Source organism: Cordyceps militaris, assembly GCF_000225605.1.
Source record: "Cordyceps militaris CM01 unplaced genomic scaffold CCM_S00004, whole genome shotgun sequence".
NCBI classification, from domain to species: Eukaryota; Fungi; Ascomycota; class Sordariomycetes; order Hypocreales; family Cordycipitaceae; genus Cordyceps; species Cordyceps militaris.
In genome coordinates, this window is record NW_006271972.1 from 446,075 (window position 1) to 468,818 (window position 22,744).

Genomic DNA, 22,744 nt, shown 5'->3' on the forward strand with positions numbered 1-22,744 from the left:
GTTCTGCTACTGGTTCTGGTTCTGGATCTGGTTCTGGTAACGGCTCTGGTTCTGGATCTGGTTCTGGCAACGGCTCTGGATCTGGCACTGGCTCCGGCTCTGGATCTGGCTCCAGCTCTGGCAGCGGCAGTGGCAGTGGCAGCGGCAGCGGCAATGGCTCTGGCAGTGGCACTGGCACTGGCTCCGGTAGTGGTAGTGGCTCTGGCTCCAGCAGTGGTAGTGGCTCCGGCAGTGGCTCTGGCTCTGGCTCTGGCTCTGGATCGTCACAGTCGGGCGGCGCCGGCTCGGCTTCCCCATCTGCCTCGGCCGCGGGTGGAGTCCCTCTCAGCGGCAGCGCAACGCGCCCTCAAACAGCAGGCGTCTACTGCGTGCCACTGGCGCTGGCTGTCGCCACTTTGTTCTTTACCTTCTAATATTTATTAGCTCTATTATTTAATTTTTCTTAATGTTACGTTTTTTTTTCTCTCTTTCTGAATAGAAGAAAACCACAACCCCTTTACTTGCTGCCATTGCCGACACGTCCACGACTCGTGGGCATCATGAAAGCTCAGCCATAGATGGGAATTCCTGAACGGTGACGGCGGCGACCGAGGCCAAAAAGGCTAACGCCACGCTGAAGTGTACAGGCGAATGGAGTCTAAAATAAGCCATCTCACCACCTCCATCCGATTTTCCCACTAGAGGAAACCAATATCGCGCTCTTGGCTTGCTGTGGGGCTGCTCCGGCCCGCAGCCCAGTCTGACAGCTACGACGACGGGAGGGAGAGGACGAGCCTCCACCAGGGCACGTCCCGAGTGACATGTTGACATGTGGGCATATCGTATACCGTATTGGTAAGGCAAGTTGCCTACTCCGGCGCCCCGGGTCTCCCCTCGCCCGCTGAGCCACCATGCCCAGGAGGAGATAATTAGCCTATTGTCTGTCATGACACTGTTGTCTGATCCCCCGGTATGGGTTCTTTATTGGATTACATGTCACTATTTCATTGTTTCAGTATGTCAGGCTTCAACTCGCTGGCCGGGTATGCCGGCTCTCTCAAGGCCCCTACCAGCTTTCGCCCTGCGCACGGCCTGGCCTCCCATCAGCCATCCCATGCGCCTCGCCTTGTGAAATGCGCCATGGAACGATCGTGACAGCAAGTATGCGGCCTCTTCCCATTGCGGCGAAAAGCTGACAAGATGGTCATCCGCCGACCCCGCCAGTTCGGGGCGAAGTAACGGCCGCCCGTCGTCGCCGAGTTTTCGCGGGCTACGCTGTTGGCTCTTCCGACTGTTTTCTCCAACTAGCCAAGAAAAAGAAAAAAGGCCTTCCAGTGATGTCCGGATGGTTGAGTTCCCGGCAGCCAATGGACAACTCATGACTGCCAAATTCCAGGATGAGCTATTATTCAGAGCAGAGCCGCCTGTCACTGGATGGTTGCGTCCGTGGGCTGCTGCTCATGATTCACCAGTACGGAGCTTCTCCGGTACCCACCCAGCTTTGCTTTTTTTCGCCAGCACAAGCAGTTGTGGCATGTAGTAGTTCGGTAAAGGGAAGAATAGGCTTTGAGTAATCAATGTAGACTGCTAGAGTCACTGTACTGACAGGTAGTGAAGCTATAGTCAATGCAGCACAGCTACGAATCACCCACATCATATCCGTTCACGTCAACCTGTCCCCGATTCCCAAGGCCCCATCCTTGCCCATAAGGCCTGACAGGAGCAAGGGTAGCCCTGGAGATCTCACAATGGGGAAGTGGAAGGAATCAGACAAAACAGAACCAACCAATGAAAGAGACGGGAGCTTCCACAATGGTGGAGACTTGAGCACAATCCTGTACGTCAGTTCCTCCGCCAAGACAATGGGGAGCTAATTATACCGGTTAACAAAATCTACAAGTAGCCTAGTGTGCGTGTCTTATCGTAAGCGAGGCAATGCAGGGTGAACACGACTCACAATGGGCCGATACCCAAAACGTTGTCTCAGAAAAAATCTTAGGGGTAAGGGTCACAGAGAAAAGACAAACGACAACTCGAACATGGTGGGAGCATGCAGCGTGTAAGAGCTACAGGGTAGCACGACATTTCAAGTTGATGATGCCAACATTCAACGCCAGAGTATCGTGTATCCATGAATCATGATTGTTTTCTATCAGCTTGCCACACTTATATACTGCTCATCACCCTTGGATATAAAATGGTGATTACATGTCGCGTAGTGCTGTTGGTAGGTGTCTGCACGTGTATGCTTTCTTGTAACCTTAATGGAAGCCTTGTCAAAGATGCCACCAACCATCTTCATGATCGATGGCCAATACTGCAATCGATCCCACAACAACGGGAATGACATCAGCGAGGGCAATTACGCCAGGCCAGGCCAGGCACAAAGACTCAATCGACCTTTCCAACCAATCCTGCCTATTCTCATCGTCATTGTGCTGGCATTGTTTTGCTAAACACACACTAACGCGGCGGTTGGCTGTACGGAGACGATATGCCCGAGTTTTAATTTTATCTACATTCGTTACAACATCAGACTCGTTACATTTACATGCCCCTGCGCCAGGTAAGTTTATCGCTAGCCTGCGTATGCCAAGCGTCATCAAAGCCCAATCGAGGGATTGGGCGCGTGCGAAATGACGGGAAGCGCATCAGCGGGAGCATGCGGATCGACATATCATCAACATCGGAAACAAAAAAATTCCTTTCCTAATTACATGGAGCCCGAGTCCAAAGTAAAGTAGAAATGATGCAACGAAATTACTGGCGTTGGTAGAAACAGGTCCCCCACGTCATCGCGAAAGCGACCTAGTACGGATAACCTGGTAAGTACCTCTAGGTAGCCTTAGCGCAGCCCCTTACCAGGTACCCCTAGTTGGACAGCACGTCCAGCATTGTTTACGATTTCTCCGGCCCTCCACCATCGTCGCCGTGCCTGCCGACCGATCAATCGAACCAGTATGCGCGCACACACTCTAATTGCTGCCGTTTTCGTGACCGTGGCGTCCACGCATGGCTCCCACGGCTCCCACGGCGGTGATGCCCACGGGGGCTCCTACGGCGCGGAGGCGCGGACCGACTACCCGAACTGGATGACGCGACACATGGCCGGTAAGCAGCGATTCACGAGCAGCGCGTACCGTATAGACTACTGGACAGATGACTGACCTTCTTTGCGCGCGCAGAGGAACACGGCATGGATACGTTCGACTCGCTGTCCTTCTTCACCCTCCACGACTTCGACAGCGACGGCGTGTGGGAGCGGGAGGAGATGCAGCGCATGTACGGCCTCATGGACCCCAGCAACCGCGACGTCAGCTATGAACGTCGCGAGGCGGCGTACCGCGAGCTGCTCGACCTGCTCGACACAAACGCCGACGGGCTCGTCTCCCGCGACGAGTTCGCCGCCTTCATCATCGGCGGCCAGACGCTGCCGGACCTCGGCTTCGGCCCGGGCCATCACGGCGACGACGAGTACGAGTACGAGGTGCATCACTGGAACAAGTACCACAACGAGGACACGACGCTCGAGGACTTGACGCACCCGGAGGACATTGAGCACTTTAAGAAGCACGAGGAGCTCGAGGATGCCGCGGAAAAGCAAAAGGCCATGGATAAGCTGTCGATTATCGAAGCAAACATCCCCGCCAAGTTTTTGCGCGTGCAGCAATAAGATGCCTGCTAGGAGAGACGTTTGGATTCGACTGCGTTTGTACATTACTGCTTAGCTACTGGTGCTGAGGGCGACTGGGATATAGAAGGCTGGAGTCGGGGGTGAATTTGATGCTATGAATGACGTGGTTGGTGGCACTCGAAAGTACACGACGACACGATTTGGATGCAGGACGACATATGCCATGTGCCACGCTTCTGAATATTGGTATAATTATGCAGGCTTCCATTGGGACAGGAAATAGAGGGATAGACGGTTCAATGACTAGATCTGCGGCGTTGCAATGCAAACATCAAAGACGCAGTGCCATACTCCCGGTGCAAACGTCTTTACTTGTTCCACATGGCTGACCGTCACTTCTCGCGAAGCACCTTGCGCCGCATCCCACTGCTTGAACCGCTCCTCCACCTCGGCCTTGCGGGCCGCAATGTCGTGCACGCCCACGTTTTCATGCAAGTGCAGCCACGTCTGCGCCGCCGTGCTCTGCCTGGCCAGGTTCCAGGACGCCTCCCACGTCTGCTCGCTCGTGGGCAGCAAGCCGCCGTTGACGTGCACGACGCGTCTGGCCACGCCCGTCTGCCGCAGCCGGCGTATCCTGTCCTGCGCGCGCCGGTTGTCCTCCTGGAAGACGACGATTTGCTCGCCGCTCGCCAGCACCTCGTCCACCGGCCGGGCAAGGTCGGCCGCGTCCGAGACCACCCTGACGCGCCACCGGTTGGCGAGCGCCCCGCGCCGCAGGCCCTCCACGCTCCAGGGGTTCAGCTCCCAGCACAGGACGCGCATGCCGAGCGCGGCGTACGAAAAGACAAAGTAGCCGATGCCGCCGTACAGGTCCACGGCCCAGGGCTCGTCGTCGTCGCCGGCGGCGGCTGGTGTGGAGGGCGGCTGCCAGGCCAGGAGCCGCGCCTTTTCTTTGACGTTGCCGCGACTAAACATGGTCCATCGGGGCGCCCATGTCTGGCGTATGCCGTTCTGCTTTGTCGAGACCCAGAAAGCCTCGTCGAACTCCTCCTGGGTTGGCGCAGCGTCGGCAGTGTGAGAGGGGCCAAAATCGCCGTGCAGCATTCGTAGACCTGTAGGACTGCGCAATACATTTTCTTCGCCTGATTCACCATCCTTGTGCAGAGGTATGCCGTCGTTGATTGATAGATTCGTCAACGGGCTCTTGGCGATAACAGATAGTTCCTTTAGCAACAGTATCCAGAGCGCTGTGCGAGATTTTGTCGTGCATGCTTCCAACGCGTTGGTCCATATTGGCTTGCTGAAGCTGCCGCAAGGCAAAAGTGCCATCGGCTCGTAGATTGTAAATCGCTTTGGGGCGGAAGCCAGCAGGCTTTCTCCCCAAGCTTCGACTTCTTCGTCAGCCGGCGGCTGCTGGTCTTTCAGCCATGTCTTTACAGCTGCCTGAACTGGATTCCGAGGCAGCTGTTTTGGCATTTTGAAGAGAACTGTGGCCTTTGAATATGACGCCGTGTAGCGATCACATATTAATCGGTTAACTCTTCGTGGTCAACGATTATTTCATCGCGCAGGTGCGGAATCGTATGGCATTGAAAATTCTTGGTGTAGCGGGGGGCACATTAAAATCCAGAGATGGACCCGCCAACACCTGTCCCAACAATCGCGAGACAGCGAATGATTAACGGGGACAGTTCATTCCAAAACGATGGATATCTCAAAATCAATATACTAATTTACATGTATAGCCTTTGGCACGTCAATCCTCTATGCTGCGTAATACTCGTTATAGGAAATAGTCGCTTGGACCCCGCCGCCCAGCAGGCACGTGTCTCTGGTCATCTGGCACAGCCGAAAAGATGCTGAACTTTGGATCTAGATCCTGGTCAACCGTCATAATGGAAGCAACATTTCCGCACCGGTAGCAGTAGTTTGGCGCCGACCAGACTGTGACCACCGACTTCTCTACAAAGTGGTACTAGGGACATGTTAGCAAATGGCGGCTCGGAAAAGAGCGTCTTCCATGACATACCTTGTAACCTTCGTTTACCAGCTGATGGGCTCGTGCAATCAGCTTCAGTCCGTTGACGTGATTGAACTCTGTCGCCACCTTGTCGCCAAACAGCCACCCGGCACCTCGTGGGCTGATGGCCCATGTCTCGACGTCTTCTGGATCTGACCACACCAAATCGCAGAATGCGCCTTCATGAGGAATCTCTTGCGCACGCGCAACGACGCGAATTTGATCTATCGTTCTAATCTCGGGGCTCAGGCCACCGTGGACACAGAGAACCTCTCCATCAACGATGGCAGCGAGGACGAGGAAATCGAACACATGGCAGCATGCCTTCCACACCGAGGCATTTCCGTATTTTTGTTGGCATTCTTCGTAGAAACCGTATACCTGAGTAATTTGACGGGACTCATGATTACCGCGGACGAGAACTATCCGCTCAGGATATCTGCGTAATAAAATGGGTTAGCTAGGAGCAGCCGATAGGAGATGGAGTGCATGTAGGAGACACTGACTTGGCTTTGAGGCACATTAATAGTGTAAAGGTCTCTAGGCTGAAGTAGCCTCTGTCGACAAAGTCACCGAGAAATATGAATCGAGTTTCCGCGCTCTGGGAGGAGGTAACGGGGCTATTGATATCCGCAGAGCCAGCCGCGGTCGCTGTTGCCCGCTCTGCATCATCGCCAGCGTCATCGTTTGTGGCGTCATCGTTGGAAGGCTTCAGCTTCCTCAATAGCTTCGGATTCGTGATCTCGGGGGGTTCGATATCTTGGGATGTGATGACGGCGGTTGCCGTTTTCGGTGCTTCAACATGGCTTTCCCCTGGCATGCCGCCAGCAACGCGGAACAGCTCCAGCAAATCGTAAAACTGACCGTGGATGTCGCCACAAACGGTCACCGGCGTGCAGACGGGCTGAATGTTGGACTCTAAGCCACGCCAAGTTAGCAGATGGCCTTTTTTAGATCCTCGTCGCAGCATAATCCCATATAGGAAAGCTTCTCACCCTCCATTAATATTTCCTTGACCTTTTCGCAAAGCTCCTTCATGGCCCGCTCGGGCAGATAGTGGCACTGTTTGGCCTCCTCGAGCCACTCATCGAGCCCGGCATTGGAGCTCAGATTCGCCGGACCTGGTCGAGGTACGCTTGATGTCATGATTGAAGGTCTGGCCCTCCGAAGATGGAATGCCAGAAGTCGGTAGCGATACTGCAACAGCAAAGGGAGGACCTCGCCTTGATTATAGGTGGGTGCTTGGTGTTGCGCAGGCGGGCCTAGCGCAGCCTCCCATTCGGAACAGTCAGGTACAGCCTGTTGGAGCCTTACGCTGTGTGTGGTGCAGCAGTCACTGGAAGCACAATTTTTCTTAAAAAACAAGTGCGATAACAAATCAGTGTACTGCCATAAAGTTTCCAGGGTTTTATTATTATTTGCCTCAATTTCAACGGGCCTGTTGTGGCCGTATCATGCATCACCGTCGCCATGAAGGCACGTGACCGCGTTGCTCTTTGAACCCTTTAGTTGCATACTTCCGGTTAGAGTAAGACGCTCCTGGCTATCACTCGGGGCGTGCGGTTGGAGCCTTGTGTTCAGCGTGCGCAACAACTGCATCAATATTGCTCTCTTGGTTATTTTATCCGAAATGCGCCATGTCTACAAAAGCACCTCAAGTGTCGTCCCGTCGGACAAATGGGGCGGCTAACACTGCCGGCCAAGGAAACGAGTCCGGAAAAGTATGACGATTCATAGCCTCACCACGACTCGGGGTTTATGTCTGACACGGTATAGGGCAAAGTTGGCCGGGAAGGCGGCAATTCTAGGCTGAAGAAACGCCGCGGTCAAGGAGAGAAGAAGAATGATAATGTCAAGGTAAAACGGCCTCTGTTTTTACGTCACCGGTCAGAACCTAACCGAGACCTTCCAGGGGCGGGACACTGAGGCACAAAAACCGCCACGCCAAAGGCAACAGAATGAGGGGGTGAAGCTCATTCTCCGCCGGCTCCCTCCTGGAATGACTGAAGCTGAATGCGTAGCCATCTTAAGCGACGCATGGACACTGGGAAAAGGCAAAGTCGATTGGTTTTCGTTCATTCCGGGCAAGATCTCTACTGAGTGTGTTGATACATCCTGTTTACCAACATACGCTAATTTGATTAAGTCCATCCAAGCCCTCACGCCCTGCAAGAGCATATATCCATCTCGTAAGAAAGGACGACACGTTGGCATTGAGTGAGACTGTCAGAGCTGCGACATGGGAAGACGCCAAGAATAGCTTTACTAGTCCAGCACTTGTTGGGCCACCGTGTCTGGAACTGTCGGCTTATAAGAAGGTGCCTAGCAGTAAGAAGCGCACCGATACCCGCCAAGGAACAATAGATCAAGACCCCGAATTCATGGCCTTTCTCGAGGGACTCGCTAACCCAGCGCCGCTACGCGAAAGTGCTGATCTGGAGGATGGCGATGATGCCAACAAGGGTGAAAGTAAAGTCACAACTACGCCACTGGTTGAGTACTTGAAAGAGAAGAAGGCCAATAAATCGAAAGATTCGAGTTCTGGCAAGAAACGTGGCGACGGAAGAAACAAGTCCAAGGAAGACGAGCCTTCAAAGAAGAAGGGCCGTGAATCAAGAGCCGAAAGAACCGAAAGGGCAGAGAAGGGGTCGAAAACGACGGTCAAAATCCTTACAAAAAAGGCTGCAACTGAACAAGCCGTGGACGCTGCGAAAATCGCCGCGAAGGCAATCAACACCACCCTCGCCCAAGACGTGCCGAAAAGCAGGCGTGCCGGAATTGCTACGGCTGCTCGCATCCTCCAGCGCGACTTGGGTCTCAGTCCGGGATCTGCGCATCGTAGAGCGCGACAAGATGCAGCCAAGGCAGATGCTAAACCGAAGGACGTTGGTCAGATTGAAGAAGCGCAAAATGCTAGTCAACCAGCAGAGCCCGCCACGAGTAACGAAGGGAAAGGAAAGATCAATGGTACAACTGGCAAGTCTCAAGCTGGTAGAAGAGGCCGGGACGCTAGAAACGGAGCCAAGGGCACCGCTGCCGTGGAAGCTTCATCCCAACCTACTGCAAGCTACCCACCCGTGATCCTTAAGAAGAAACCAGAAGGACAAGCAAACGCACCGAACAGTCCAGCTAGCACCTCTACTACATCAACGACCCAGCAGAATGCAGCGACGAAATCGGCAGCGGAGAAAAACTCGAAACCTGCAGCGACTAACAGCAAGGCGGGGCAATCTTCAAAGAAAGCGCCATCAGTCACAGCAGGTGCCACGAGGGCATTTGTAAAGCATGCGGTTCAATCTCAAGGAGTTACCGAAACCGCTCTGAGGCAAGCTTTGGAAGCGTTCGGAACCATCACCGCCATAGAGATGGACAAGCGCAAAGGATTTGCGTATGTTGACTTTTTAGATCACGCTGGACTCGCCAAGGCTGTGGCCGCAAGCCCTTTGGCTGTCGCACAGGGGTCGGTGCAAATTCTGGAACGCAAGGACAAGAAGCTACCAACGGGTGTTCCTAGTACCGTTGCGGGTACCTCAACTGCCTCTGCGACAACGGACAAGGACAAGGCGAAGGACGGCGAAAATCCCAAAGAAAAAGGAGAGACAAGACGGGGCCGTCGGGGTCGAGGCGGCAGAGGGAACAACGGTGGAGGTGCCTCCAATTCACAGGCGGCTAATGCGCCCGGTGCTCAGGCCGCCCCAAAGAACGCCTCACTGGCAGCATCGGGATGATCCAAGCGCCGAGCTGGATGAAACATACTCGTTCTCTTCCGATCCGTGTGCTTGCGAGCCTGTGACAGGCTACCGTAGCGCCCGTGCGGGGCGCAAGCTTGATCCGGACAAAATCAAGCACTGTCGTACATGATTGTGGTGCTGCTTCCAACATGGCTTTGTGTCATTGCCGTTGGGCACAGGAATTACGTCGAGCAGAAACATATTCAACATCGAGTACAACGACATTTTCTCTTACATGAGAACGGTATTGCTGACGTAACTATTCGGCTTAGCGAGGAGAATGAGAGAGACTTTAAAGACAAAACATCATTCAAGATTCTGCTAATACTTGATGAAAGAGGTCTCACTGAGGGTCGCACCGGGGCGCCGTCCGCAAAAAAATAGCACTGGTCAGCCCTAGATAGAAAACATGAATTTGTAATCATTACACTGTGTCATCTTGCATCACGGAACAACTGGCGGCTATTCCAAATCAATGTGCCACCAGGTTCAGCACGGTGAGTATAAAGTAAAAGAATGCTCCAAGCAGGAAGCCGATAGCTACAGACACTTTCTCTGCTGAGGTTCGCCGCAGGTAGGCGGCGGCATCTCCCAACCAGAGCACTTCCTTGTTGTCGCGACGGGCCGTTTTCATACCAGGCAGCCCATCCATGCTGCGCGCGTTGTGCTGAGCCTGATACTTCAGGGCAGTATTCTTGCTGACCATGGTGCCGGCCCAGGAGTCGAGATGGGGGCGCTCCTCGAAGACGCACAGCTCTGTGAGCTTCTGGTCGCTGTCCCGGCCCTCCCGCAGCAGCTTTTCCATGTCGACAGTAGCGTCGCCGACCCTGTGCCCGCCGTCGGCGGCCTTGCCACCCCCCCTCTCGCTGCCAGCCTCGTCCTCATCCTCGGCGGCATAGATGCCCTTTTTGACGCGCGGCACGCCGTAGCCGCAGCTCGTCTGGACCTGCCAAATATCGCAAATAATGACGGCGCGGGCCGCGTCAAAGCCATCCCGGCCGGACACGGCACGCACGAGGTCCTGGAAGCGGGGGCTGTCCCACTCGACGACCGACGACCGGCCAAAGAGACGGAGGATGCGCGGGGTGGGACCGAAGCTCATAAACATGAGGCACAGACGGCCGTTCTCGTAGCTGTGGGAAATGGTCTCGCAGCCGGAGCCCATGCGGTCAATGTAGGCGCAGCGGGTGGGCGAGAGAATGGCAAAGTGCGAGTCGGCGAGGCCCTTGGGCGAGACGTTGATGTGCGGGCCGTGCGTCGAGGCCGAGCCCGTGAAGAAGACGGGCTGCTGGCGGACCCAGCTGGCGAGGTCGTCGGAGAGGGCGTCGTACAGCTTCATTGTCGCGTGGAATGCAAGGGGAAAGAAAAGTCGGCGAGGAGATGAAAGGAGATGAAAGAGGATGGGTTGTTGCCCCCTATAGTGTTAGCTATGGTGGCTGGTGGTTTTTTTGGGCGTCGTCGGCTTGCGGGTCCGAAATACGGCCGTCGGCGCCGGAATGCAATGTCGCAGAGTCACACTTGCCGGCGGGCTGAACTTGGGGGCGCAAATCGAGCAATTTCCGTCAACCTCGGAAATAAAAGTTGGCTCTTATTCGACGAAAATGACGGCGAGAACAGGTACCTTTGCAGCTGCGTCTTGCTCCATCGGAGCTCCGAGTCACGGCCGGGTGGGGTGGCAACTATGAGCAATCGCGTCAACAGCCCCGGTGCACATCTGCAGCCTGTCGCAAACGAACCAAATTGGGTCTTTGGAGATGTAGCTCGCGAAAATCAGGAGGGCGCATCGATCCGAAGCTTCACTCTCAACAACACCGGGGAAAATGACGTCAAGAGCTTGCGCCCACGACCTCGAGGCCAACTCAGGACGAGAGGAAAACGACAAATCAACGTTATATATTCCCGTAAGTTGACCTTTCCCGTATATACTGATATTACATATATTACATTAGATTATTGGGGTCTTCGGTTATCCCTGGCGTCTCCGCTCCGGACTGTACCTCCCCCCTCACCTATAGTGCGCCCAGGGTCTATCGTTGCCGCCGTGCATGAGGAAGTCCTCCATCATGTTCGTCATCCCGCCAGGGCGGCGAGGAATCTCCGCGGCGGCTCCAAACGCGAGCGGATCCAGCGGGGGCGGCGGAAAGTCAAACATGTGCGGCGGGGGCGGCACACCCGGATGCATCGGCGGGGGCGGATGGGGCGGATGGGGCGGCGACGACGACGGCGGCCTGGGCCACCCCGGGATATGCATCCTGGGCGCGGCTTCAGGTATGCGGACGACGTTGGGCGGGCCCCGGGTGTGCCTGTTGAAGCGGTCGGCGAGCCTGTCGCGCTCGGCGCAGTACTCGCGCTTCTGGCGCGCGGTGGCGCGCGCCTCGGCCTCGCTGCGGTTGCGGCCGCGCAGCTCCTCTGAGGACAGGTGGTACTGCCGCCGTGTCCGCTCGTGGCTCCGACTGGGCTCTGGCGACGGGGTGGTGTCCGCAAAGTGTACGTGGCGGCTGGGGTCGCTGCCGCGCCGCTCCGTTGCAGGGCTTGGGTGAGCGGTGGCGCCGCTGGGGCTGCGGAGGCTGCTGCGGCCCGGCGAGGCACGGGTCCGGCTGCGGCCCTCTCGAGACCGGGATCTGGCACCAAGGGCCTGCAGCTCGGCCTTGAGATTCCTGGTGACGCTGCGCTCGTCGGCCAGGGCTTTTGACAGATTCCACATTTCCTTCTGTAGGGTCTGAATCATGCCTTCCGCCTCCTTGCCCAGCTTCTTCCACTCCCAGGAAGTGTCGATTCGAGGTCCTGAATGAAGACGCTCTAACAGTCGGAAAACTTCCTCTCCGTCAGCTGCCATGGTGAGTTTGGCGTTGTTTTGTCGTTGTCTGGGACAGAGAGTAAGTAGACGGTTGGGTATTGGTGGGGGGCTTGACATACAGGATTAGGATTGAAGGGTTGAAGTGAGTGTAGTAACGAGACAGCCGGTATAGGGAGAAACGAACCAAAGTGTTTCTATTGAAGTGATTTCACAATAACAAGTGAGCAAAAATTCGTCCAACATTTTTTTCCCGTCGCAGGTGACGGCCGTCTTGTACAAATCCAGGTATGCCTGTGTAACAAGTCTCCTCGTAGGCGCTGCCTCGTCCGGTGTCCCCAACCGGGCCTGAATTGCACCTTGTGATTTGTTCTTTCCGTCATACAAAAGGAGTGAGTGCGATAAACAGGCAACTGTGTCGAGGCTTGTTACACAGCAGACGGCAAAGATTGCACCTGTGGCGCACCTCGTTCCCGAGATTTCTGCCTTGTAGCCCCTCCCCCTTCATCGATGGGACTTGAGTCTGGGAAGTCGAACAAGAAACCTTTTGTTAAAGAGAATGTCAAAATACTTCAGTCCCCTCGATACCCATGGTTGGCTTCCACCATACGCCACATCTGTCATTGCTCGTGCACACAACTACACCACCACGACGCAGCAGTTGGTTCGCACCGTCGAGGATGGTGAACGCCTTTTCGGGCATCGAAAATCTGGGTCAGGCCGTCTGATGGCTGTTTGCCCCGCACGAGCGGCAAGCCTGAATGAATTATCGTGACACAGGCTATCCCGTGAGGCGTCCCGGAAACCTTTTAGGAAACCGTTGTGAAGAAGGAAAAAAAAAAAGCAAACACAATTAAGATTACTGGCCCTTGAGGTCACGGACCATGCGCTCAAAGCTGAACCCATCAAGGAGCGGTGGAGCGGGAACCGGCTGACGACATCGGGTACAAAGAAAAAAAAGACCAGAAAAGACCAAGAGGATCCTTGCAGACTGATAGAACGTCCTCGACGAGTCCTTACTCTGAAAGGACTCTTATTCGGCGAGGGCGGTTGTCCATGCTCAACTCGCATGGCGTATATAGACAAGGCAGGGGACCGAGCAGTTGAGATCCAACACATGTTCGAGAACATTGGCGGCGATTCCCGCGGAAGCCTTCCTCACAAGGATCAGCCTAACTTTGTCTCGATAGCGGGCCTCACATCGACAACGGGAGGACGGGTGCGTCTGGGATACGTCATCTCCATCAGGCGTGCGAGGGCATCACCGCCACAGCCTGCGGGCGAGACCGGAGGCAAGAGAGACAGAATGATATCGCCTCATTCATCTGGTCGTATGAGAACTTTAGACGACCTACTTTATTGGCATTGACGGGCAGCACATGCCTGCCACGGAACCAGTTCCCAACTATGACAAGGAAATTTGGGTGCCCTCGGGAAGCACTTGATATCGCCGTGTGCACGCCTTGTTACACGGCAGGCGTCGTATCCTCCATTCTATCGTGTAATAGGCGGGCGAGGTGCCCGAGCGACTTGGCCGGTATGCAAGTTTGTGAATGCCACTGCGTTTGCTGCGCATAATACGAGGCAATCGAGTGACGTCGAGGTGCGTTCGGCCACGAACACCAACTCTGCACCGCAAACAATATTACCTCGCCGGCATAAACCGCCTCCTCATTCCACGGATGCCTGCATTATGTGACTCCTTCTTCGTTGTTGGAAGTACGGGGGTTTGTTTACCCTACAGCGTGCTGCTAATCACCCAGTATTGATTCGTACAGGAATTCCCCACAGTATTTCGCAATGACGTATTAAGTGATTCGAATAGTATTTGATCTAATTTATAGTGCCTGATTTCTATGTACCCTGCTATATCATATCGCGATCTGGTGGGTAATCCTAGCGCTCTATCCACGTTGACACGTTGAACCAACTCTTGCTGAGTTCCCAAAGAGACAAAAAAAGTCACAAAACATTACGGGCAAATAAATCCATTCCGTCGCAAAATGTCTTCATACTTGCAAATCTTCCTTTGTTGCGTGTCCACCAGATCGGACAGAGTGTTTCGGCGATTCTGCATGTCGAAGAACTTCTCTTTCCAGTGCGCCACATCACGCACCAAGTCCTGTATTCTTCTGCTGCAGTCTCCTCCGCACCCTCCGCACCTGTGCTGATTGATTTGGCGCAAGAGCTCCTCCACTCTCCGCTCTAGGTTGGCCTTGTCGTATTTCAAGTCCTTGATCTCTTTGTCTTGGTGACAGATCCGTATCCGCAGGGCCTCCATCTCAATATGATGCCGATCACTGCTCCCAGTCGTGGTTTGTAACTCGCATCTCAAGGTGTGATTCTCTGCACTCAGATTGGTAATCTGGCACTCGAGTTGGGGTATGACAACGTTGCCTAAGCGGTGGGCTTCAGCTTGAGCAGCTTCCAAGCCTTTCTTCAAATTGCCGACTTCACATATGAGACCCTTGTTCGCTTTATCCAGTGCTGTTTCTCTTTCGACCATGCGATTCCAAGTCTCTCTCAAGACTCTTACATAGTCGTGATGGTGATGGTAGTGCGGTGGGTGGTTCGGTGGGATGTGGTGGTGGTGGTGATTGGTCTGGCGGCTGCCTGATCGCGACCGCTGTATCGATACATATTGCTGTCCCGACGCGGACGTCTCGATGGTGATTCGTCTAGCCATGCGTCGCTTCGGATTTTTATCCGCTGGCTGTACGGCCGAGGCGACGCTGCTCTGCTGTGCTCCCAGTTTGACGAGTATGCCGGATACGAAGGACCGGCACCGCCGTGGCAGTAGTCGTTGTGGTAGTTGTAGTAGTGATCGTCGCGTGAGCTGTAACCGGCGTAGCGTTTCTTTGCTGGGTGTGGTGATGAAGAACGGTACGAGCTCGAGAGACTCAACCCGGGCGCTTTAACGTGGATTTTGGTCGAGTAGCGATGATCGTCGTAGCGTTGCAGGTTCGGTGGGAGGTAGGAATCGAGGTAACTCATGGTGGAAGGACAGGAAGACGGACGGAATATATACTAAAAGCCCCTTCGTTGTATGAGAGTAAGGCTGAATGAGATTGAACAGGCGACTACCCTTCCGGTCGTGAGAGGGTGGTCTGACTGCGGCCGAGGCTGCTGACAAGGACGTCGCGTCCTCCTGGAACGCCTTCACAAGAACAGGCGCGAGACAAAGTGTGGGCTGAAGAAGGCAGCAGTCGCGGCAAGAAAGCCTCACAGGACTGCGTAGGTGGATGATGAAGATGGAGATGGGCAGGTGACCACGTCAAAGTCGACTTATTTGGCAGAGAAGACGACAGGGCAGGGGAGTATGGCAGAAAGGCCAGGAACAAATTATGAGCAAGATGGGTGGAAAGGGTATAAGTTCTCAAATAATGCAGAAACAATCTGGTATTTAAGTAGTTTTTCCTCTGAGAGAAGATGAAGGCAGCCTCCGTGACTGCCTAATGGGCCTCGATGGCCGCGGCCATCGAGGCCCGCAACCATGGGCTGCCAGATGGACAATTTGGGGTAAAGAAGCTGAGTAGACGAAGAGAACGTGGATAAAAGAGCTGGATATGATGAAAGTATCTTTGAAGTAGGGATCCATCACTGGAAGTTGCACTCGAGTATGGTATGCAGGAACAGTGGTTAGAGTTAGAGGGCATCGTCACTGGTGAGGTGTTGGGACTCATGAACAGCAACGCACATAATACGCACTGAGATCTGATATATGCAGCCGGATTTCTTGCATCGTGACTGCTGCCGCTAAGTGCAGTCCGAGACAGCGGCCTTATGGACAGCGTTTTTACACATTTTGCCACCTCAGGAAGAGTCAGAGACGCGGTAGGCTGGCCGAGGCACATGTCGAGCGATGGGAGGGCGCATGCAAGGGCCCCTCGCATCGTTATTGGTCATCGGACCTGTTCACGTCTGTACGTCATGTCTAGACCAAGAACTGTATGGGGGCTGTGTAAGATGGCGTGAAGTGGAAAAAAACCAAGCCTTGTGGTGGTTCACCCCAACACTGCAAGGCTGCGCCCGAGCACACATTCCAACCAATTTCATAGCATGCGATTCATAGTGGAAGTAGCATAGATCGACATAAATCAGGGTTGAAAGACCATTTGCAAAGTATGGTTGCCTTGAAGCATGAGGCCACTGACTGACTGCTTTACAAGGCTGGTCAACTGACCGGCCCCAGTCTCTCGGCCGGGTCGCATGAGCGGCCGCTCGAACGCGCACGAGGCCGCTGTTGCCGCCCAGCTTATGTGTGAGTAGGATCCCAGCGCCTGAAATCTAGGCAGCCAATCGTGCCAAACTTGCAAAATGTATTTTGATTGCTCTGACAACACCAGCCCTACGCCTACTTGACTATGACGTAGTGAGCAAGCATTCGCGCTAAGCCGATGGCGCGAGAGCGGCGCAGTCCTGCAGGACTTTCAGCTGCATCGTGGCAATTTGGTAATCCCGCAAGATGAATTAGTTGCATATTCAACGCAGAACATACTTGCGCCAGCGCCGGAGCCCGGTCAATTTCTTCTTGTTTGAAGCGAAATCCTGAGCGCCATCATCGGCTGGGCCGTGTAGTGTAACTAGATAAACTCCCCCCACCTGACCATACTCACAGGATGAGATGCCACAACGGCCAGATGCACATGCGGGTACGACCAGGAAGTGAGATGACTCATGGGCATTGTAAATGTACGAAAATAGAGGGCCGGTATTTTTGTAATGGCACACAGCGGGCAGAGGCCGGCTGTGTTGCATGCTGCACACGACTGTGCAATGTTGCCGGGTAACTGGCTTGTCAGATTCACATCTGTGTCGTATTGAACTCTTGAAAACGAGACAAAAAAGTCACAAAACTCCTACCCGACCTTGTCTTGCTATCGTTCTCAACAGTCTTGCTCTTTTTGTGTAAAGTAGGTACTGTTGACTTTGACTTGTAAGCTGCACCGCCTCGGCAATCGGTGTAGGTTGATTTGTAGTCCGGCCCCAGAGTAGGGAGTACAAATAAAACGAAAACGAAAAATATGCACGAGACTTATGAAGTCGAGATAAAATATATTAGCGATAAAATCTATGGAAAAGAATGTGTCAAACTTCCAACATCGTCGCTTTTTCCTCCGTTGGTGGCGTCTTCGATGACTAAGCTCCCTCAAGTTGGCGCTCTCTGCTAGGTAGAGTCCAGGAACTTGGAGCTGCACGTCGCGTAAACATCAAGCTCTCGTCGACGATGCGACGCCAATTCCAATCAGCGTTGCTGTTAGGCCTCTCGGCGTTAACGGCAGCCATCTTCAAAGATGAAGTCGGTCACATTGATTTCCACCACTCCCTCGTGGGCCTCCCCCAGCGCGAAGCGACCTTTTACCACCGACCAAAGGTCGGCACCAAGGCCAGCCTTTTGTACACGCTGAGCGATCTGGGTGTCGTGGGCGCCATCAACCCCACCACCGGCGAGACGGCATGGCGGCATCAGCTCGCCGACGACCTCGCCGGCAGCGCCGGGCACCTTCGAGCTCCCGCCGACGAGGAGTGGGTAGCGACCGCCCAGGGTCCCCGCGTCCAAGCGTGGAACGGCCTGACGGGCCGCAACGTCTGGGAGGCCGAATTCAAAGGCGAGGCGAGGGATGTGGAGGTGATTGAAGTGACCGACACGTCACGGAAGGATGTGGTTGTCCTCTTTGACGAGGATGGCACCACAGTCCTGCGACGTCTCCATGGCGGCCTGGGCACCGTCATGTGGGAGTTCCGCGAAACGAGCAAAGACGTCCCCCTCCAAGTTTCGACCGATATCGCGAGCATATACATTGTCAGCCTGCATGGGTCCCCCTCGTCCTACAGCGTCAAGACCACCTCGATAGACCCCAGCACTGGTCAGCGCGTAGATCAATGGACGGCCGGCAGCAAAGGCGATGTCGCGACCCCCGAGGACGTCATGTTTGTCGGCGGCAACTCTGCCGCTCCCATAATTGCCTGGAGAAATAGTGACAAGCTCAGCATCCAAATTCTCGGCACCAAAACAAAGCACGATATTGCGCTGGCTCCCGACGTCGAGTTTGTGGATATCCAGGCCCCTTATCTCAAAGAGTCGCAGGCTCGCTTTTTGGTGCATACCGCTTCCAAGTCTGGAAACCGGGCCGAGGTATTCAGCATTGACATCAAGAACGCGCAGATCAAGAAGACGCACGAGCTGCCCCAGCTGCAAGGTCGCGGCTCCTTCTCTACCAGCTGCGAAGGCGCTAACGTCTACTTTACACGAATCACGGATGACGAGATTCAAGTCCTCCCCTCCGACTCACACGAAGGTGTCGCGCGGTGGAAAATTCAGCTTGACGGTGCCGTGAAGCCACTCCACTCCGTGTCCGAAGTCATCCACAAGTCTGGCGGCGAGTATGCCGTGCGGACTGCCATTCTTACCGAAGACCATGACTGGATCCAAATTCGCAACGGCGAACGTGATTGGGTTCGCCATGAAGGCCTTAGCGGTAGCGTCGCTGCTGTCTGGGCTGAGATTCCCGAAGAGGAGAACCTTGCCAAGGTCCTTGCCGGAGAGGCCGATACCAACCCCTTTAGTGCCTATGTCAACCGTGTTCTGCGCCACATTGATGATCTCCAATACCTCCCAGGCTACCTAGCCTCTATCCCCGGCAGAGTCATTGCGAGCATCGCGGGTGATGAGCCCACTTCTAGCGCCGGCACTCTTTACGCTGACGTTTTTGGCTTCCACAAGATTATCGTATTGGCCACTCGCCGCGGCCGCTTTTACGGCCTCGACACAGGCAACAAGGGTGCCGTCTTGTGGACGAAGAATGTCCTGCCACAGGCCGCGGGTGAGTCCCTTTCCGTCAAGGGATTCGCCTTGACCGACGACACCGGAGTCGTTGCTATGCGTGGATCGCGTGGCGAGTCTGTTCTCATCCGAGCCACCGATGGTCATCTTGACGAGGACAAGCCTGCTGACTCTACTACGCCAAGAATTGCTAGCACCGCCATTCTTGACACCGAGACATCTGCTTGGATCCTCGCTCTCGGTCCTGATGGCAACCCAGCCGACGAAACTCTTGGCGGTGAGCTTGCTGACCAGACGTTCATTGTCCGCGGCGAAGGCGAATCTGTCAAGGGAATCAAGATCGTAGCGGATGGAAAGAAGACCAAGAAGCAAGATATCTGGGAGATCAAGGCTACCGATGGCCAGCGCATTGTGGATGTGGCTACACTGCCCGCTCAGGACCCTATTGCGTCCATCGGCCGCGTTCTAGGCGACAGACAGGTTCAGTACAAATACCTGAACCCGAACACGGCCGTCCTCGCCTCCATCAACGACAAGACATCTACCCTGTCCGTCAAGCTCATTGACACTATTTCCGGCCAGGTCCTCGCCGCCGAGACGTACGACGGTGTCGACGCCAGCAAGGCCGTCTCGTGCACCATGTCCGAGAACTGGTTCGCCTGTTCATTTTTCGGGCAGTACCAGCTCGACGACGAGTCCGGCCGCGCCATCCAGGGCTATCAGGTCGTCGTGTCGGACCTGTACGAGTCAGAGACGCCCAACGACCGTGGTCCGCTCGGTGACGACGCCCGCTTCTCCTCGCTCGCGCCAGTCGAGAATCCGCTCGCCGCCGGCGCCGCCGCGCTGCCCGCTGTCGTCTCCCAGAGCTGGATCGTCTCCCAACCGCTCACCAAGCTCGCCGTCACGCAGACGCGCCAGGGCATCGCCAGCCGCAGCCTCGTCGCCTACCTCCCCGAGTCGCACGCCGTCGTCGCCCTGCCGCGCGTGCTGCTCGATCCCCGCCGCCCCGTCGGCCGCGACCCCACTGCCAACGAGATTGAGGCAGAAGGCCTGCCTCGGTACATGCCCGCCATTGAGATTGACTCGCGCAACATCCTCTCCCATGACTGGGAGATTCTCGGCGTCGAGGGCTTCACCACGTCGCCCGCCGTGGTGGAGAGCACGAGCTTGCTCGTTGCCTATGGCATCGACGTCTATGGCACGCGCGTCGTGCCCAGCGGCCTCTTTGACATTCTGGGCAAGGGCTTCAACAAGCTGACTCTTGTCTCGACCGTGCTGGCGCTCACCGGCGGTGTCTTGTTTGTGGCTCCCATGGTATGTCTTGCGCCTTTGTCCCAACATTCCATACTAATACGTCTATTCAGGTCCGCCGCAGTCAGATCAACCGCAGATGGGAGGCGTTTATTTAGAACAGTGAATAAAAAATTTGGGTACACAGATAAAATGGGGTTGTCTTGGAAGGCTATATATATAGACGGCATGCTGTGTATCATTAAATATTTTAGTACGAGCCATAAGATAATCGGTTGAATGTAATGCATAACTTTCAGAATTGCTTCATCCTCTGCAATCACGGAATACGCGAAAAAGGCATCAACTCGGTATTAAAATATGAAAACTCCAGCAATGTCCAGCATATTCTAAAATCTTTAAACCAAGAGCTGGCTCGGATGGGACGTTCCGCCATGACCAGTTAAATATGCGTCTAGATGCAAACAAATCTATAAAACTCAGCACTCGCCCGTCCAGTTCTCCTTGATCCATTCGGATAGTATATACGTAAACGTGCCATCAATGTATTTTTCAACGTCGCCAGCGCCCTGCGTACCGCCCGAGAACTTGAGAGCAATGACGATCCAGGGCTGGATAAAGTCGAGAAACACAAGGTCCACGGTCTCGGGCTCGCTGCCGTCTTTGGGAAAGCCAATCGCGGACTGGATGCAGTTGGGCACGGTGTGAAACTCGACGGCCTTGTGCACGGTGTCGTCGCCGTCCTTGCCGACATCGTCCGTGGTCGTGTATCCTTCGACCAAGGGACGCTCATCGTTGCCGCCGCCGCCGCCGTGGCGGGTGCTGCGAAGCTCAAGGCGTGCATCGTCGCCGGCCGGCTCGTCCTCGTGTGCCGCCGCGTCCTCTTGACCATGCACGGGCGGCTCCTGGCCCGCCGGAAACATTTGCTGGGGAATGGTCAGGAACTTGGTCTCCTGGCCGCCGGCCTCGACAAAGATTTTATCCGCGCCGTTGAGCAGGGCGAGGATGTTTCTGGCGATGCTGTACGGGACGTCGGGGATGTACTTGAAGCCGCTGGTAAACGGGCTCACAATGTACGTGCTGTCGCGGGTAAAGGGGCCCTTGAAGATGTCGAAGCGGATGCCGCCCGTGTTGAGGATGGCCAGGCGCGCCTTGTCCTTGCGCGTGGGGTGCTGCACGACGGCGGGCAGCACCTCGTCGCCGAGCCACGAGAAGATGCTGTCCGCGCTGGGGTACCTGGCGCGCGACATCCACAGCGTCTTGGGCGCGCAGCCAAACTGGTGGTCGAGATCAAGCGCCTTGCGGGCGCGGGCAATCATGTTGGTCACGCGCTTGCCCTGCTCCGTGTCGAAGCTCGAGGCGTTTGTGCCGCTGTGGTAGCGCATGCCGTACAGGTTGGTGTCCACGTATCGGCGCGTGAATCTGGGGCCGGACGACGCCGTGCTCGCGTCCTTGCCAGCCGCGGCGGCGTTGGCTTTGACCCCGTCGGCAGACATCCATCCAATGGTCTCAAAGTACCGGCCCGACGCCATGGCGATGGATTTGGAATCAAACTGCCGAGCATCGCGGACGTGCGCATGACCGCCGAAAAAGAGGATTGGCGTGTCCCAGTTCTCTTTCCGTATGGCCGTAAAGATGGTCTTGAATTCGGGCATGCGCAGCCCGATGTGCCCAATCACCACAAAAGCGTCTACTTTTTCTTTAATAGCATCCTGGAACCATTGCTCCTTCACAGTATCCTCGGCTTTTTGCACAAACGAATTGTTCGCGTTGCCAGTAAAGTCAAAGAGGAAGCCAAACGCGAGAAGCTCGATGCCCTGGTTCTTGGTGGTGAACTTTTTGTAGCGCTGGGCCAAGGGCACCCGCTCCCCGCTCCGGGGATCGATGACATCGAGGTTGGAGGCGATATATCTGTCTTTAAAATTCGGGACCGTCGTGTTCAGCTCGCGATCTGCCGAGTACGCTTGGTAGAGCTCGTGGTTGCCGATGCAGAGGAGGTCGACGTCCTGCTCACGGTAAATGTCGTACTGGAAGAGGCCCTTGGGGGACGAGGCGTCGAACAGGCCGTTTCCTTCGATGCGGTCGCCGGTGTCGACGAGGAGCAGGTCGACGCCCTTGTCGTCGGCGTGCTTGCGAAGGTGCTTGGAAAATGAGATGTAGTCCCCCCAGTCGGCCGAATATTGTGCCCTGTGGGCGACAATCGCAGGTTAGCATAGGTACTGAGATTCCGAGTCGTGTATACTATGCGACGGATGCAAATCGTACTCTAAAAGATGGCCGCCGAGCCAGCCATGTGTATCTGTCGTGTGGAGAAAGTTGAGCTGGCCCCAATGGAGGTCGCGTAAGGGCGCCGCGACCGGCTCCAGAGCTCCCGGTTGCGCGGCGCGAGTCGTGAGCGCCAGCGCAGCCCCTAATAAAATCTTTTGGTGCATTATGGATGGATACAGGTGTAAAAAGACGAATGCGGGCTACTATGCGACAATGAGATGGTTGTTGATGGTTGTTGAGCTGTTGATGGAGCTGGCTGGTTGCTGGCGAGAACAGAGCTGAC

At 55.2% G+C, this 22,744-nt stretch overlaps 8 protein-coding genes across 8 annotated transcripts; 3 read left to right on the plus strand and 5 right to left on the minus strand.

Annotated features, from left to right (window-relative positions):
• Positions 1-2,939: 2,939 nt before the first annotated feature.
• Positions 2,940-3,652, plus strand: CCM_05152 (secretory pathway protein Ssp120, putative; the record flags this gene model as incomplete). The annotated part of the gene is made up of 2 exons (XM_006670297.1): positions 2,940-3,090; positions 3,165-3,652. 2 exons carry the CDS (start codon positions 2,940-2,942, stop codon positions 3,650-3,652), a joined length of 639 nt encoding a protein of 212 aa, XP_006670360.1.
• A 264-nt stretch (positions 3,653-3,916) lies between these two features.
• Positions 3,917-5,089, minus strand: CCM_05153 (uncharacterized protein; the record flags this gene model as incomplete). Its single annotated transcript, XM_006670298.1, has 1 exon — positions 3,917-5,089. One exon carries the CDS (start codon positions 5,087-5,089, stop codon positions 3,917-3,919), a length of 1,173 nt encoding a protein of 390 aa, XP_006670361.1.
• A 307-nt stretch (positions 5,090-5,396) lies between these two features.
• CCM_05154 (serine/threonine-protein phosphatase ppe1) lies at positions 5,397-6,779 on the minus strand (the record flags this gene model as incomplete). Its single annotated transcript, XM_006670299.1, has 4 exons — positions 5,397-5,588; positions 5,643-6,072; positions 6,140-6,551; positions 6,629-6,779. The coding sequence occupies 4 exons, from the start codon at positions 6,777-6,779 to the stop codon at positions 5,397-5,399; spliced, it is 1,185 nt and encodes a 394-aa protein (XP_006670362.1).
• A 491-nt stretch (positions 6,780-7,270) lies between these two features.
• CCM_05155 (nonsense-mediated mRNA decay protein Upf3, putative) lies at positions 7,271-9,361 on the plus strand (the record flags this gene model as incomplete). Its single annotated transcript, XM_006670300.1, has 4 exons — positions 7,271-7,354; positions 7,410-7,490; positions 7,546-7,733; positions 7,807-9,361. 4 exons carry the CDS (start codon positions 7,271-7,273, stop codon positions 9,359-9,361), a joined length of 1,908 nt encoding a protein of 635 aa, XP_006670363.1.
• Positions 9,362-9,836: 475 nt separating this feature from the next.
• On the minus strand, positions 9,837-10,703 carry CCM_05156 (pyridoxamine phosphate oxidase family protein; the record flags this gene model as incomplete). The annotated part of the gene is made up of 1 exon (XM_006670301.1): positions 9,837-10,703. One exon carries the CDS (start codon positions 10,701-10,703, stop codon positions 9,837-9,839), a length of 867 nt encoding a protein of 288 aa, XP_006670364.1.
• A 2,860-nt stretch (positions 10,704-13,563) lies between these two features.
• CCM_05157 (uncharacterized protein) lies at positions 13,564-15,152 on the minus strand (the record flags this gene model as incomplete). The annotated part of the gene is made up of 3 exons (XM_006670302.1): positions 13,564-13,786; positions 14,174-14,890; positions 14,932-15,152. The coding sequence occupies 3 exons, from the start codon at positions 15,150-15,152 to the stop codon at positions 13,564-13,566; spliced, it is 1,161 nt and encodes a 386-aa protein (XP_006670365.1).
• A 2,233-nt stretch (positions 15,153-17,385) lies between these two features.
• Positions 17,386-20,351, plus strand: CCM_05158 (uncharacterized protein; the record flags this gene model as incomplete). The annotated part of the gene is made up of 2 exons (XM_006670303.1): positions 17,386-20,256; positions 20,307-20,351. The coding sequence occupies 2 exons, from the start codon at positions 17,386-17,388 to the stop codon at positions 20,349-20,351; spliced, it is 2,916 nt and encodes a 971-aa protein (XP_006670366.1).
• A 321-nt stretch (positions 20,352-20,672) lies between these two features.
• CCM_05159 (Ser/Thr protein phosphatase family) lies at positions 20,673-22,625 on the minus strand (the record flags this gene model as incomplete). Its single annotated transcript, XM_006670304.1, has 2 exons — positions 20,673-22,380; positions 22,459-22,625. The coding sequence occupies 2 exons, from the start codon at positions 22,623-22,625 to the stop codon at positions 20,673-20,675; spliced, it is 1,875 nt and encodes a 624-aa protein (XP_006670367.1).
• Between the last annotated feature and the right edge of the window lie 119 nt (positions 22,626-22,744).